Below are 16488 nucleotides of genomic sequence, written 5' to 3'. Positions count from 1 at the left end.
CTCTTCAGGAAGCTGTAGAGAGCAATCAGGTCACCCCTCAGCCTTCTTTTCTCCAAACTAGACAAACCCAGACACCTTAGCTGCTCCTCATAGGACATGGCACCCAGCCCTTTCACCAGCTGCATTGCCCTCCTCTGGACACATCCAAGGACCTTCACATCCTTCTTAAATTATGCCACCCAGAATTTCACATAGGAAAGAGGAAGAAGGAAGAAGGAAAAAAAAAAAAAAACCACCAAAAAAGCAACCCCAAAGTAATAAGTGATGTTAAAGCAATCACTCCCCAGCTTCCACAAGTACACTGATGCCCAGCCAGTCCCCAAGCAATGGCTATCCACTGAAAAAAGCCCTCCCCTCCATTTTTGTTGCTGAGCATGATGCTATATGACATGGAAGATCCGGTAAGTTTGGATCAGCTGTCCTTGCTGTGTCCCCTCCCAATTTCTTGTGCACTCTCAACCTGCTCACTCTAAGGGCAATGTGAGAAACAGAGACGGTCTCGATGCTGTGCAGACACTGCTCAGCAATAGCTAAAAATCTGGTGTGTTATCAACATGGTTTTGGTCCCCAGTCCAAAGCACAGCACCTTACAGGCTGCCATGAAGAGAATGAGCTCCACCCCAGCCCAGTACAATGGGTCAAAGCTTTCTAGTGGGGAAGGAGGGCTGAGGTGGGAAGCCTGATCCTCCAAGGATGAAGAGACTGGGGCAAGGGAATGGCGGTCACAGTCTCTGTCCAAGACGTAGGGTGAAGACAGAAGAGAAGCTTGAGCTGGAGCCAGAAGGGAAAAGCTGGAGCAGGGACTTGCTCACTTCTGCCAGGAACAGGGGAGGGAAAGGTGTGTGTGTGGGGGGGGGAGATCCAGGCGATGATCTTGTTTCAGCCCTCAGAAAGAGGAACTGCTCCCCTCACTCCAGCCTCTCCACCTCCCCTTGCAGCAGGATAAGCAAGGGCTTCTTATTCAATCCCGACACTTCAACAGTTCCCCACATAAGATCACCAAGGTGTTTATTGTCAAGGAAAAAGCAACCCCATGACATTTTCAACATTATTTTTTAAACAATGATTTTTCTCTCCAAGGACCTTTTGCTTTCTTCCCTTTGCCACTTCACAAGAGGTCTCAGTGGCGTGCGCTTTGGAAGAGCCAGCTGGTATCCAGAGCTTCCAAAGGAGCTAGAAGCATCTTTTGCCTTGTGTCACCCAGGGAGCATGAGCTCTGGGTGCAGGCCAGGGCTTTCCTGAGCACTTTCCTGATGGCCTCCTTGACCTCCCTGTTCCGCAGGCTGTAGATGAGGGGATTGACCAGGGGCGTCAGGATGGTGTAGAAAAAGGAGAACACTTTGTTGAGCTGCCTCAGCGGGCCTGTTCTAGGCAGCATGTAGACAACAACGAGGGTGCCATAGTAAACAGTGACAACAGTGAGGTGAGAGGAGCAGGTAGAGAAGGCCTTCTGTCTGCCCGTGCTGGATGGGATCCTAAGGATGGCAGCTATGATGCACACGTAGGAGGACAGTGTGTACAGGAATGGAAATATTAGGTCCAGAAAGGCAAAGACAAACCCAATGAGCGTGAACACCTTGATGTCACTGCAGGCAAGCTCCAGCAATGGAGTAAATTCACAGAAGAAGTGGTCAATCACCTTGGGGCCACAGAACTGCAGCTGGGATAAGAACACTGTGACTACCACCAGCAGCAGTGAACCCCATAGCCAAGATGCAGCTGCCAGGTATAAAGAGACCTTCCAGGTCATGAGGCTGGCATAGAGCAGAGGCTGGCATATGGCCAAGTACCGATCGTAGGACATGGCCGCCAGAAGGTAACACTCAGCAGTTGCAAAGGAAGCAAAGAAGTAGAACTGAGCCATGCAGCCGTGAGCAGAGATGCTGCTGTCCCCGATCAAGAAGCTGGCCAGCAACCGTGGCAGGATGGTGGAGTTGTAGCAGGTCTCCAAGGAGGACAGATTGCCCAGGAAGAAGTACATGGGGGTGTGCAGATGCCGGTCTGCCACCACCAGCACAACAATGAGGATGTTCCCAATCATGGTGACTGAGTAGATCATGAGCAAGAGGAGAAAGAGCAGGTTCTGGAGCATGGGGACATCACGTATTCCCAGCAGCACAAAATCCATGGATGCTGTCCCATTGTCCCTTTCCCCTTCGGCCATGCAATATTGTTTGTCTTTTATTTTCTCAGTTGTCACAAAGAGGGGCTACGACAAAGAACAACATTTCAGCATTTACCTTCCACATTTTTTTGTGTAGGACATTTTTCTGTTCATACCAGCTTTATGTATTTCATGCCTAGTGAAAGCATAAAATAAATGTTCTTCCTGATGGGTAAAGAACACTCATCCCACAGAGCCACTGCAGACTCTGGAGGTGAGCTGCCCAATGGAAGTTCTTCTTTCTCACTACAGAATAAATCCATGAAGTGCGTTTGCTCGCACAGAAACAAACAATGTTCATATGCCTCTGAGTATGCCCTGGAAAACGTGTTATAGTTGTCGAGTATTGACATCCTTCTGCTCTCAGGAAAGAGAAAGTGTGCCAGAGAAAATGAACCCCTCTCTCCAAAAAAGCCCACTGTGTGAAACATCATGCCAGACACCACCCTTCCTCCAAAGCAAGGGATGGGCACATCACAGGGTGAGTGGCCACAGCTCTCTGAAGCACTCACATGAGAAGGAAAGGATGCCCACCCCACTCCTTCCCCACCCAACAGGCCAATTTCTTCCAATTGAGAAAGGGCACATCAGGCGTTACTGGCTCAGATGACCAACGGACTGTGCTGTGGGACTGCCAGAGGGATGCTAAAAACCACATTGTCGCTCAAAATGCAGCATAAAAAGTTAAAAGGAAGTGACCCCCCAAAAAGAAGATAGGGAAGGGGTAACTGGGAGTCCACCAAGCCACATGGGAGAGGTCGTGCAGAGAAGAATAATGGGAAGGTTTAAGGAGACAAATCCAGACATTTTTCAGTGGTGCCATGAAGAAAGGACACACTGAAGTACAGGAAATTCCATTTAAAGATATGGTGGTCAAACACTGGAACAGTTGCCCAAAAAGGTTATGAAGGGTCCATCCCTGTGAATATTAAAAACTAGATGGGACATGGTCCTGAGCCACTTGCTCTAGCTGACCCTGCTTTTAGGAAGGGGGGAGGTGGACTGGATGATGTCCTGAAGTGGCTTCCAAGCCCAGCTGCTCTGTGATTCTGTGATTGAAAGCTGCTGGGCAGAACTATTTGCTGCACATCTGTCCTTCATCAGCAGTGGTTCCTGAGGTCTTGGGGGCTGCCTCCCTGCAAATCCCAGCACAGCAGCAGGACCTCAGCGTGGCCAGCTGTGCCTGTGGGGCTCCCTGAGAAAGCAGGACACTGAGCAGGTCATCCCCAGGGTGCCACGGGGTGAGGTGGGAGAGGATCAGGGTCAGGGGCATGGGCAATGTCAGGGACATGCCTCAGCACATGACTGGAGAAAGCTCACTCACGAGAAACACACCTCTCTGCACAAGCCGTTCCCTCTAAGTGTCTCACACCCACCTCTGAGGCTGGAATGCGTTTCTTCCAGCGGTGGTAATCACAGGAAATGTCCTGAGGGTTTGCCAAAAGCTACTCAGAATAACTGACACTCCAGCCCTCTCCACTGCACGGGACTGAGGAAGCTGAGACTTGAAGAACAAAACCTACATGATTCTAATGCCGAGAGAGTGAGAAAACAAGCAAAACCCAGCAACAACTAAAAAGTAAAACAAACCAAGAGACAACCGAAATAGCCCTGTGAATGATGAAGTAAAGGGCACAGGTAGTCTGGCCCCATGCAGCTTGCCCAAATGCTCCCCCCAGCCAGCTAAGGTGGGAGAGTGTCCAGGGGCTGTCCCCGGGGTCTCACTGTGCCAGGGGCTCGGGGCTGTCTGGGAGAAGTGGGGAGCTGGGGTGGGATGACCTACAGGAAAGGACAAGGCTGAGACTCGGGTCTCTACACTCTCATTTCTTCTGTTCAAAGACGCAGCAGATGGACTAATAAGGCCCAGCCTTCACTCACCCTCAGCACATCCACACAAACCTGCAGTCCTTGTCATGAAGGGGTGACATCTGCTCTGATGGATCATGGCAATGAAGTCCAGGGTCAAGGTCTTAGCTTCTGCCTCTTCCCTACCATTTCTTCACTTCTTGGACCTCACTGCAAGCCCCAAACCAGGGCTTAAGGACTCTGCCCTTGCCCTCTCCTTCCAGCAGCTCTGACGGTGAGTCTCCAGCAGCACCTGAAGGCTCCCAGCTCTCTGAAGCGTCCCAGGGTTTATAGCAGAAAGGAGACTCTAAAGGTTCCTGCTGCCACGTGTCCCTCCTGAGGGTCTGCAGGGAGTAAAAACAATGTAATTGACCCCCTGGTGGGATGGAAGCTCTGAGCTGGTGGAGACTGTCAACAGCTCCAGGCAGTGCTGACACCCCAACAGCATGATGTAAACTGAGGCAGGGCAACTGAACCAGGGGCATCTCTGAATTGGGTGAACAGGAAAGTCCCCAGAAACGGCATTCACCTCACTTCCCTTCAGATGACTGCATCTTCATCAACTCACACAGAATTAGAAAGCCTCAGAGTTTCTGAGGCAGAGGGGCTGGGCTTGTGTGGAGCTGAAGGCAGCAGAGCGGTCGGCATGTCCCTCAGATAGGATTCCTCTCTCCAGCACAAGAGGTGCACAGGGGCCTCCCTTGCTCCTTTGTTAGCCAAGGGGAGCAAGTGGGCATGACTCCTTCCAGTCCTGTTGGACACGCAGTGTGGGAGAACCATCTCCTCTGCCTCTGCCTGGGCTGGAAAGGCAGGAGAGGGAGGCCCAGTGGACACAGACATTTGTGCTGTTGCTCCTGCGGACAAGAGATCCCAGTTTATCCTGGGAGCCTCACACTGAAATGTAAGTGCTGGGGATCCAAGTCTAAGCTGCACAGATGCACTCCTCATCCTGTTGGTCAAGGAAGAGGGGGAACGCTCTTGCCAGCACAGTTTATGTTCTTTCTTTGGACACTGAATGCTTTCGGTATGTTTCTCTGCTCCATGCAGAGACTGCAGATACCCAAAGGCATCAGCAGTGGCCCCAGGAACCCATGCCCAGGCTACCCCACCCCACTCCTGTCTGGCGACTCCCCTCGGTGTGGTGTTTACCCTCCAGCTGGACCCCTCCCTTCCCATCTAATTCAGTTGCCAAGGAAGCCCTCGGTGGGCCGTGTCAGCTCACCGCTTTGGCAACGTGGCTGCACCGTTGCACTCAGGCCATTGTGGATGGTGGCAATGGGGACAAGCTTCTGTCCTGCTCTTGCCTCCCACCTGGCTGTCTCCTCTGCAGGAAAGTCCACCTGATGAGCTACAGGCCTGAGAAACTGGCATCTGCTCCCACTCAGCAAACCAGGTTCTTTGCCAGGAACGCTCTGACCACATGATGCATGGAAACAAGTTTTGTTTCATCACAGCTGTAATTTTGATTTGAGGTACTAATTTAAGGTGACACGTTCCTTCAGTGTCAGAATATTATTTTTTTTGCTATACTTGACATGTTATAGCAAATAATATATATATACACACACACATACATATTTATAAATAATATACTTGCTTACGTTGTATTCTTTGTTATGTTTCTGGTCTCTAAATATCCACTGTCATGACACCAGGCATCCCCAGCTGTCAGGAGGAAACACAAGGACTGAAGCCAGCTCCAACCTCTCTCAGTCTTTCAACTCTTTTAAGAGCATCTTGACCAAAGTTGGGCTAAGCCACACATGCAACTCCTGGTTAGTCTGTGCCCAGGAGCTGCAAAGCTAGTAGTTTTCCACTCACAAAACTATTTGTTATGTTAAAACATTCTCAAGGTATTTGACACACACCCATGATTAATTTATGTAGCTGATGGGGAGGGGTGGGGAAGAGGAAATTCAGCCCTCCTGCTCCCCAGTTTCTCTTGAATCAACTGAATTCTGTGCCCTTGCACATCACTACTGACATGCAAAAGAGCAGCTCAACTCCCTCCCTCACATGGACACAGGGTGTGGGATGTCACCAAGTGCTTGGACGGACTTGAGGCTGTAGCTCCAGCCTTTCCCATCTCCACACTCAGAGATTTGTCTCTGGGAGATACTACAGCTGGGAAGAGCACTGTGCTCCAGGATGGCCAGACTGCAGGAGACACAAACATTGACAATGCCACTCGTCCCTGCTTCCATCCCCTTCCCATCACTGGCAGTGTAAGGGATTTGTCTTGGTGGACATCCCCAGAGGTGTGTGTGGCCTTTGAAAGGCCAAGAGCCATCACTGAATCCCTGTGGAAATGCCTGAGGCCTGGGGGGGTTAGCTCACATCCCGTGAACCACCGAAAATGGAGGGATCAGCCACAAGCTGTTGCTGGGAGCTTCCTCTGGACCTTGCTTCAGAGAGGCTGGATCCCGCAAGGAGTGACTCCTCCTCAGACAAACAGATCAAAGCTGAAAGAGGAATTCGCTCACTGCTTCCCATCGCCAGCCAGATGTCCAGTCACTTTCTAAGGAAGTAGGGCTTCAGCATGCATAACTGTTATTTGGGCATAGGATCATCATAACCATGAACTACTTCTCCTTCCTTCCTTCCTTCCCCTGAGCTTTTATTGCTGAGCATGATGTCATATGGTACGGAACATCCCTTTGGTCAGTTTTGGTCAGCTTCCCAGCTGTGTCGCCTCCAAGGGGATCTATGAATCAAGCTGGCCCTACCCAATCAAAACTTTTCCATACTGTAGAAGGGGATAAAGTCCCTGTAGTGCACATAAAAAATACGCTGTGGAAGACAGTCTGGGTTACTCCTGCCTTGGGCAAAGGCAAACCCATCCGTAGGATTTCTTTTGCTCAAAGACTGGGGTGTACTTGGTGGGCGATGCAGGAGGATGGAGAATTCTGATGTATGCCTCAAGGGGATTTCATTTTGGGTGAGAATAACCAATGTCTTCAATTGTATGATGCTAATTGCTGTATAATACCATATGTCATCACTACTATGGTGGCTCTATGCCCTATCAACAGGATTACAGTAACAATCACCCAGATTAATGAAGAATGAATTTTGATGAAACTGAGCAAAGTGCCACGGTGATAGATCCGGACAAGTGCAGCGGTGATGGAACCAGAACTGGCTTCAGCCTGCAACAATCTCTCCCACCATGAAGGATGACAGATGGAGCCTGAAGTCATGGTCTAAATGAACTCAATGGACATTTTACGAACATTTATGGACATTTTACAGATATTTCACAGGGGTGGTCCATTGACTAATGATAGGTGTGTGTACATCTCAAAGGACAGGAAAAGTGGTGGTGATTAATTGCAACGTATTGGAAAGTGTGAGACCTGGGCATGATGTAAATGGAAGAGCATAAGCGGTGGATACTGTCCTGGTTTTGCAGGGATAGCGATAATTTTCTTTCTAGCAGCTGGTGTAGAGCTGTGTTTTAGGTTTAGATGAGAACAATGTTGATAACACACCAATATTTTAGTTGTTGCCAAGCAGTCAAGGACTTTCCAGCTTCTCATACTGGCCTGCCAACGAGATGGCAGGGGACACTCAAGAAGCTGCGAGGGGGTGCAGCCAGGACAGCTGACCCAAACTGGCCAAAGGGATATTCCATACTGTATGATGTCACGCTCTCTGTATAACTGGGGCGGGTGGGCCAGGAAGCAGCGCGGCTCAGGAACTAGCTGAGCATTGGTCCAGGTGGTGAGAAATTGTGCTGTGCATCACTTGTTTGTATATTCTTTTATAATTATTGTTGTTGTAGTTGTTGTTATTACTACTACTATTATTATTGTCATTCTTTTCTATCCTATTAAACTGTCTTTATCTCAACTGACAAGTTTTACCTTTTTTTCTTTTCCATTCTCTCCCCATCCTAGTGGGGGGAGTGAGCAACTGGCTGCGTGGTTGTTTCAGCTGTCCGCCAGGTTAAACCACGACAATCTCACAGTATGTGATCCCAGCCTGCCTTCTTTCTTTCCTTCTTTCTTTCTTTCTTTCTTTCTTTCTTTCTTTCATCATCATAATTATCATTATTGCTGTTTGACTCTTCTTCATGGTTATTATGTTTTATGGAGAAATGTTTGCATATGTGTCACTACATGTGAGGCATGTACTTGGTGTCGCCCGGCGCCCTTATGAAAGTGTGTCTAAGACGGGCTCAGAGCTGGCCTATCTCATGGCATCTCTGTAATAAAATGGGATCTCCTGGTGCAGTGCTTTCAGGCTGGGCTCCTCCTCCAAAGAGGCCTGAGGAACTGCAGCCCTGAAGTCCCTCTTCCTCCATGTGTTGGGGAGTACAAAGCTCAATGGTTGTGAGCTTTTGGAGACCTAAGACCGGATTTAGGAGTCACCAGTTGGTGTCTGGTGACAGTGAAGATGGTGAGTGTCAATGAGGGATGTACCCAGGGCTTTCCCACAGGTGACATTGAAGACACCAGTCCTCTAGGAGGGACATCTGGAGCTGCCTGGAGAGCATGGTGGTTCTCTAGGGACAGCATGTTCCTGAGGTGGTGTGGAGGTGGAAGAAGTCTGCAAAGAGAGGGTTTGGGGCCTAAACTAGAGGGGATGTGCGGACCTCCTCTGGGCACTCTCCAGATACTCCCCACCTGTCTTCAGCAGGGATTCCCACAGAGGGACACAGTGGTCCAGATGTGGTCACACCAGGGCTCGTGAAGCCAGGTGAAAACTCAAGATGTCTGGGTGGCCATGCTCCTCTTAATGCAGCCCCGTATGCAGCTGGCCTTGTTCATGGTGAGCATGTACCACTGCCTTGTAGGATGTTCCTCGTCGCACCCAGGCCCTTCTCCTTGTGGTGAGTGCTCAGCGCCAGGACCCAGCCGGCCCTGATGTGTGGGGTTACTCTTCTCCCCAGTGCAGAACTGGCCATTTCTCCTGGTATACTTTAAGAGGTTTCTGTTAGCGTATCTCTCCCAGAGTTCCTCAAGGTGCCCCTGGACTGAAGTTCCATTTGGTCAGCTGTTCATGTTTGTTTGCAGGTGGCTCACCCTGATGGTGCTGTCTATCACCAGGTAACAGCATGAGGAGTTGCAGGGCTCTACAGAAAATAAAAGGAGTTACTGGGTTTAATTGCTGAGCCAGGTAGGAATTACCATGACAACCACCTCTGAAACATCAAAGGAGGCTACAAAGCCAGCAAAGCCAGGGCCAGTGGAGGAAGAGTGAATGAGGGTTGGGCTGTTTCTGTGCTAGGCTGTGTTAGTGGAAAATGCATACCTCTACAGACACACAGAGGATGTGTGGACTACATGGATTCCTCCAGGAACTGGTCGTAGACCCCTCTGTCTATCCGGGAGGTGACTCCAGGATACCTTCACCCCCACGCACAGACAAGTACACATGCACACCAATGGCTCTCTGCAGCACAGAATCACAGAACCACTGAGGCTGGAAGGCAGCCACCTTCCACCTTCTCTGTCCTTCCTCTTCAGGCTCGACTTTAGGCAGAAGCTCCTTTCTCGTCCATGCCAGCTTCCTGCCACCTTTTCTTGACTTCCTGTGTGTCAGGATGGACAGTTCTGGAGCTCGAAGAGGAGATCCTTAACCATTGAACAGCTCATGGCACCCCCTCTTCTCTGCAGGGCCACATTCTATGGGATTCTTCCAAGTAGGTTCCTCACCAGGCCAAAACCTGCTCTCCTGGAGTCCTGTTCTTTGCCTTGTTCCCGTCTTTCAGGAGCCTCAACTCTTCCTTCTCACCCTTGACTTTTTACATCCTGACCAGCTCTTCCTTGTTTGTAAGTGGTGTGGGTTAACACCAGTAAGAAATTAGGCACCACACTGCAGCTCACTCACCATCCTCCCCCACAACCAGGGGGATGGAGCAAGAGGGAAGGAAGAGTAAAAGCACGAAAACTTGCGGGTGAAGATAAAAATTGTTTAATAAGAGCCTGGGAAGGGGAAGAAGAAGGACACAAAATAAAAAAGTGATGCAAAGGCAATTGCTCCCCACCTCACACAGGTAGACAGATGCCCAACTGTTCCAGAGCAAAAGATGGTAGCAATCACTAAACGCCATGCCTCTCCCTTTTTAGAATCATAGAATCATAGAATCTTTAAGGTTGGAAAAGACCTCTAAGATCATCAAGTCCAACCATCGGCCCAACACCACCATGTTACTAAACCATGTCCTGAAGTGCCATGCCTATGCAGATTTTGAACACCTCCAGGGATGGGGACTCCACCACCTCTCTGGGCAGCCAGTTCCAATGCCTGACCACTCCTTCAGTGAAGAAATTTTTCCTAATATCCAATCTGAACCTCCCCTGATGCAACTTGAGACCATTTCCTCTTGTCGTTTCGCTAGTTACTTGGGAGAAGAGACCACCACCCACCTGGCTACAACCTTCTTTGAGGTAGTTGTAGAGAGCAATAAGGTGTCCTGTCAGCCTCCTCTTCTCCAGGCTAAACAACCCCAGTTCCCTCAGCCACTCCTCATAAGACTTTGCTCCAGTCTCTCTACCAGCTTTGCTGCCCTTCTCTGGACGTACTCCAGCTCCTCAATGTCCTTCTTGTACTGAGAGGCACAAAACTGAACACAGCACTCGAGGTGCAGCCTCACCAGAGCTGCGTACAGGGGCACAATCACTTCCTTACTCCTGCTGGCCACACTATTTCTGATACAAGCCAGGATGCTCTTGGCCTTCTTGCCCACCTGGGCACACTGCTGGCTCATATTCAGCCAGATGTCAACCAGCACACCCAGGTCCTTCTCCGCCAGGCAGCTTTCCAGCCATTCTTCCCAAGCCTGTAGTGTTGCCTGGGGTTGTTGTGACCCAAGTGCAGGACCCGGCACTTGGTCTTGTTGAACCTCATACAGATGGCCTCTGCTCATTGATCCAGGCTGTCCAGAACCCTCTGCAGATCCTTCATACCCTCAAGCAGATCCACACTCCCACCCAACTTGGTGTCATCTGGAAACTTACTGGGGGTCCACTTGATCCCCTCGTCCAGATCATTCATAAAGACATTAAGGAGAACCGGCGCCAGTATTGAGCCCTGGCGAATACCTCCAATGGGTATGAACTCCATTCACCACAACTCTTTGGGCCCGGCCATCCAGACAGTTTTTTACCCAGCAAGGCACATGCCCACAAACTCCATGAGCAGCCAGTTTCTCCAGGAGAATGCTCTGAGAAATGGTGTCAAAGGCTTTTCTAAAGTCTAGGTAGACAACATCCACAGTCTTTCCCTCATCCACTAAGTGGGTCACCTTGTCATACAAGGAGATGAAGTTACTCAAGAAGGGCCTGCCTTTCATGAACACATGGCGACTAACCCTGATTGCTTATCCTGTATGTGCTATGGGAGGGCACTCAAGATGATTTCATCCATAAATATAACAGGGATAAAAGGAGCCTTCGCATATAAGCCTTTGTCTGGTCAATATGCTGGTCTGGACATGCCCCACACCTGAACTCAGCCATCTGATGTGTCTCCTGGTTCAGCTCCATTTCTAACTCTGTTCCTGGCTGGGAGTGCTCTCTATGCTGTGTGCGTGCATGTGCAAGGAGCAGCTCTACGTGCCAGCAAGGGGAGTCAGACCAGCTGTCACAGAGGCCCACGTGTCTGGGCTGCCGGCTGTGGAGCGAGTGAGGGTACACGTGTCAGTGTGCAATTGGTGGTGAAGATCAAGCTGGAGTCGCTGGTAAAGGTGATGTGACCTGGGACCCAAGGTTGTGTGAGCAACTCCAATGGTGGGACCATGGAGAGGCTGGTTCTGGAGGAGCAGGGGAGTTCAGTGCCAGCTGCTGTAGAGTCTGCGAGTTGACTGAGAGACCTGATTGTGCGTGTGTGTGGGGTGTACGTGTGCACGTGCACATATGCTTGTATTTGGGGGGGGTAGATGGGGGAGCATGGAGGTGCAGGAGTCTCACCTCTGTCAGGCTGCTGGATTTGGCTTCTGGAGGGATCCATGTAGTCTGTGTGTCTACATAGCTATACATTTTCCACTAATATCACCGTGCGTCAAACAGCCCCACCCTCATTTCTCCTTTCTCCACTGACCCTGGTTTGGCTTGCTTTGTACCCTCCTTTGGTGTTTTGCAGACTCTGCTCATGGCAATTCCTACCTGGGTCTCTAGAGATCTGCAACTCCTCATGCTGTTCTCTCATGAGACTACACCACCATCAGGGTGAGCCACCCGCACACAAACATTAACCGCTGACCAAACAGAGCTTCAGTCCAGAGGGACCTGGAGAAACTCGGGGATTTGGCCAAAAGAAACCTCGTAACGTTGACAAGGAGAATTGGCCAGTCTGGCCTCAGGGAGAAGAACCAGCCTGTCCATCAGGGCCAGCTGGGACCTGCTGTGCTGAGGAGTGACTCTGAGGAGAAGGGCCTGGCAGCTGCGAGGGACACCATAGGAGCCAGGGGTTTCTGCTCCCTGTGAAGAAGGCCAGTTGCATACGGGGCTGCGTTACGATGAGCATGGTCACCCAGAGCAGGGGAGTCCTTATGGCCCTTGACACCGCACTGGTAGGGACCCCCACACATGGCTTTGTCCCAGTTCTTGGCTCCCTCTTTTGCTGGAGCTGGGAGGAGCTGGAGAGTGGCCAGAGGAGACGTGGCCAGGTGGAGTTTGGGGCCTGAAGCAGATGGGCCGTGTGGAGGGTCTGAGAGACCTGGGCTTCTTTGGGCCCTTTGCCCAGTGGTGGAGAGGCTGAGGGCAGTCTAGGAGTAGCCTGAGACTGCTTGAAAGGTGGTTTCCGAGATGGTGGAGCTTTTCTGAAAACTGGGAAACATCATGAGAAAGAAAAGATGGCACCAAGCGCAGCTTGGGAGGTTGAGATGGGACACGAGGAGAAAGAAATGTCCCTGCAAGTGCAGTTCTGTGGTACAAGAGGCCACCCAGCAAGAGTCTGGATTAGCCAGAGCTTTGCATTTCAATGAAGAGTCTGTGAGGATGGAGAGATATCAGTAAGGGTAGGAAGACGCTCAGGTGAGACCCAAGTTGGTAAGCAGGCTGGGTGTCAAGAGCCTGCAGGGAAAGAGGTGGAGGTGTGGGACACCGTAGGACATCCTGTGGTGGAGGCATCTGGGGGCAGTGGCAAGGCTGAAAGCCCCCAACACAGCCAAGGTCTTGGTCTGCTGGGCTGTGGCTGTTCTCTCTGCAGGTGATGCCTGTGAGGAGACATCTTCTCATTAGAGCACCAGGACTTCATCGCCCCCTTGTCACAACCTGTGAGCCTGAGAAAGATTGTGTGGTAGTCCTGCTCTAGGCATTGCACATCCCCACATCACAGTGGCCCAGGAAGAGCCCTGAGACACGTGTGAGGGACAGGATCTCCCCTTCCCAGGGGCTGGGGGTCACAGCTTGGACCTTTAAATTGATGAAACACATCCAGGTTACTCAGCATCAGAGCCACCTTGCCATTGCCTTTGCCTCCCTGTCCTCACTGCCTCCACTTTCCTGCTCTAACCAGCCCCAGAGTTGCTTTGTCAGTCATGGCCCTCAGGGGGACCCAGTAATGCTCCAAGAAACTGTGGAGGTTGCATCGGACTGTGACTTCTTGAGAGGTTTCATCAGCTTCCTCTCAGGGTCTGAGCTTCATGGACTCATCCCCAAACCCACCAGAGGGGTCATTAACATGCCGCCTTGGGCTGATCCTCTGCTGCTGGTCTCCTGGGACGGAGGGAGCTCCTGGCAAGTGGGCTGTGCTGCAGAGAGACATCTCTGCCCAGGAGCAGCTCCTCTGCAGAGCCCAGCAGGGCTGAGGGCTCTGCCTGCAGGCACCGAGGGGAGAACAGCGAGGCAGAGAGAGCTGAAAGGCAGTTGGAAATGGGAGGATGGCTGAGAGCTCACGGAAGGAGAACTCTTCAGAGCCCTTGACACGGTAAGTCTCTGGGTGCAGGGCAATGCCGATGCGGTTCCTGGAGGCATCTCCTCAAGCTGGCAGATCCCACAGCTGATGGGATCTGCCAGGTGGACGCCCTGTGCAGAGGCAAGTTTGACTGGCTGTGAATGCAGGTGTGCAGCCAGGGGTGCCCAGTTGTGTCCTTCAGAGCAGGGTCCCTGCAGCCCAGGGGCTGTGTGCCGGGGCAGGGACTCTGCCGCCTGCCAGGGTCAGCACTCAGCCTGCCCGGGGAGCTCCCCAGGGCACTGCAGGGAGAAGCTGTGGGTGGGAGGAGCGACCCCCTGGAAGGGCAGGGCAGGGTCCTTCTGCTCTTGAGAGGGTGCTGTGTGGGTCAGGGCTGTTCACAGCTACAGATCACCCCTGGGACATTTCCCAGGGTACTCTTCAAGGAGCATTGAGATCCCCCTGGGCAGTGCCCTGCTGCCAGGAGGGGTCTGCAGGGCAGAGCTGAGCACACAGAGGGTGGGATGGGCTCTGTGAGCAGGGACAGGGAGGAGAGGTGTGGACAGAGCAACAGCTCCTGGCAGGGACAGCTCCAGGCAGCAGAGACATGGGCTGGGAGTGGGAGGAAACTGCAGACAAGCCCTGGGCTAGGCTGCCTTCAGCCTGCTCTCTTTTGGTCCCTCCCTCTCGATGTCTGCTGGGCATTGTCTGCTGAGCAAGGATCTGACTCTGCCTTTAGGACATCCCATCTTCAGGACCTCTGACTGTCTGCTTTGCCTGTGCTGCTGCGCTTGGGAGCTGCCCCAGAAGAGCACGGCTGTGCTGTAGGATCCCAGGGAGTGCTGAGCTTTCCCTTGGAGGTCAGTTCTCTCCTCTCAGAGGCCTTTGCTTCTCTCTGAGAGGGGCTGTGTCCTTCTCTCTCAATCACAACCACACCTCTGGGCTGGGAAAAAGAAGAGTTTGCAGATCTGCCCTTTGAAACAGGACTCCTCTGCTCTCCTTAGAGTCTTTTTTTGTTGTATTTTTTACAGAGTAATTTATGTTTGTCGTCACCTTCAAGGCAACAGAATCAAAAGTGCCGGGTATTTCACTAGGAGTCTAATGGACAGTGCAGCTCTCCTGACTCTGCACTAAGCTACAAAGAGCTGAGTCCTTTTGCCTGTCCTGTTTCAAGTTTCTTCCTGTTTTCCATCATAAAATGAGTATTTCTATTCCTCAAAAGAAAACGCACCAGATATGATGGTGGAAAATAAAAACCACAGAAAAACTTCTTCTAAGGACATGCAAACCTTCTCTTCTGTAGCCCGCACTCTTCTGAGTCATGCCTTCAGAGATTAACTTTTCCTTTAAAGGTAGATTACATCTGACATCAGTTATCAACATTGGAGGTGTCACAAACCAGCTCCATGTTCCCACGGCAGCTGAGCAAAGCTGACGCCTCCTCCTCAAAAGACACTCAGCCAGCACAAACCAGAGAAAGGAAATGCATTTCGAATAGGGATTATTTCTCTGAAAAATGGAGTGGCTTTGCTCAGAGGAGTGTGTCCTAATTGTTCCCTCTCCTTTCCTTTTTTCATCCAGACCCCTTGCCCAGAAAGAGCCAATGTCCAACAGCAGCTCCATCACTGAGTTCCTCCTCCTGGCATTCGCAGACACACGGGAGCTGCAGCTCTTGCACTTCTGGCTCTTCCTGGGCATCTCCCTGGCTGCTCTCCTGGGCAATGGCCTCATCATCACTGCCATCGCCTGCCACCACCACCTCCACACCCCCATGTACTTCTTCCTCCTCAACCTCTCCCTCCTCGACCTGGGCTCCATCTCCACCACTGTGCCCAAATCCATGGCCAATTCTCTCTGGGACACCAGGGCCATCTCCTACACAGGATGTGCTGCACAGGTCTATTTTTTTTTCTTCTTTATATCAGCAGAGTTTTCCCTCCTCACTGTCATGTCCTATGACCGCTACGTTGCCATCTGCCAACCCCTGCACTACGGGACCCTCCTGGGCAGCAGAGCTTGTGTCCACATGGCAGCAGCTGCCTGGGGCAGTGGGTTTCTCCATGCTGTGCTGCACATGGCCAAGACATTTTCTATACCACTTTGCCGGGGTAATGCCCTGGACCAGTTCTTCTGTGAAATTTCCCAGATCCTCAAGCTCTCCTGCTCAGACTCCTACCTCAGGGAAGTTGGGCTTCTTATATTAAGCTGTTTTTTATCATTGGGATGTTTTGTTTTCATTGTGGTGTCCTACGTGGAGATCTTCAGGGCCGTGCTGAGGATCCCCTCTGAGCAGGGACGGCACAAAGCCTTTTCCACGTGCCTCCCTCACCTGGCCGTGGTCTCCCTGCTTGTCAGCACTGCCATGTTTGCCTACCTGAAGCCCCCCTCCATCTCCTCCCCATCCCTGGACCTGGTGGGGGCAGTTCTGTACTCGGTGGTGCCTCCAGCAGTGAACCCCCTCATCTACAGCATGAGGAACCAGGAGATCAAGGTTGCAGTTTGGAAATTGATGACTAGATTTTTTTTAGAAGTATTATACTGCCCATCTTTTTCTGTATATCACTTGTAACACAACTCATTACCAGCCTAGCCTGTCTTTTATATGTTTTGCCATTTTCGTTATTGCTGATTTTGTTTTA

General features: G+C 51.2%; 2 protein-coding genes across 2 annotated transcripts; one reads left to right on the top strand and one right to left on the bottom strand.

Annotated features, from left to right (window-relative positions):
* Positions 1-1120: 1120 nt before the first annotated feature.
* Positions 1121-2164, bottom strand: LOC104642713 (olfactory receptor 9G19-like). The gene has a single exon (XM_010311775.2). The coding sequence runs from the start codon at positions 2162-2164 to the stop codon at positions 1121-1123; it is 1044 nt and encodes a 347-aa protein (XP_010310077.2).
* A 13288-nt stretch (positions 2165-15452) lies between these two features.
* On the top strand, positions 15453-16418 carry LOC142598828 (olfactory receptor 14C36-like). Its single transcript, XM_075738253.1, has one exon. The coding sequence runs from the start codon at positions 15453-15455 to the stop codon at positions 16416-16418; it is 966 nt and encodes a 321-aa protein (XP_075594368.1).
* Positions 16419-16488: the final 70 nt, after the last annotated feature.

The sequence above is a fragment of the Balearica regulorum genome, chromosome 31, assembly GCF_011004875.1.
Source record: "Balearica regulorum gibbericeps isolate bBalReg1 chromosome 31, bBalReg1.pri, whole genome shotgun sequence".
Taxonomy (NCBI): domain Eukaryota; kingdom Metazoa; phylum Chordata; class Aves; order Gruiformes; family Gruidae; genus Balearica; species Balearica regulorum.
This window is presented reverse-complemented; position numbering and strand designations above follow the sequence as displayed.

What these genes read in the sequence shown, in the direction of transcription:
- LOC104642713 (XM_010311775.2), bottom strand. Translation starts at nt 2,164, where the DNA reads ATGGCCGAAGGGGAAAGGGACAATGGGACAGCATCCATGGATTTTGTG.
- LOC142598828 (XM_075738253.1), top strand. Translation starts at nt 15,453, where the DNA reads ATGTCCAACAGCAGCTCCATCACTGAGTTCCTCCTCCTGGCATTCGCA.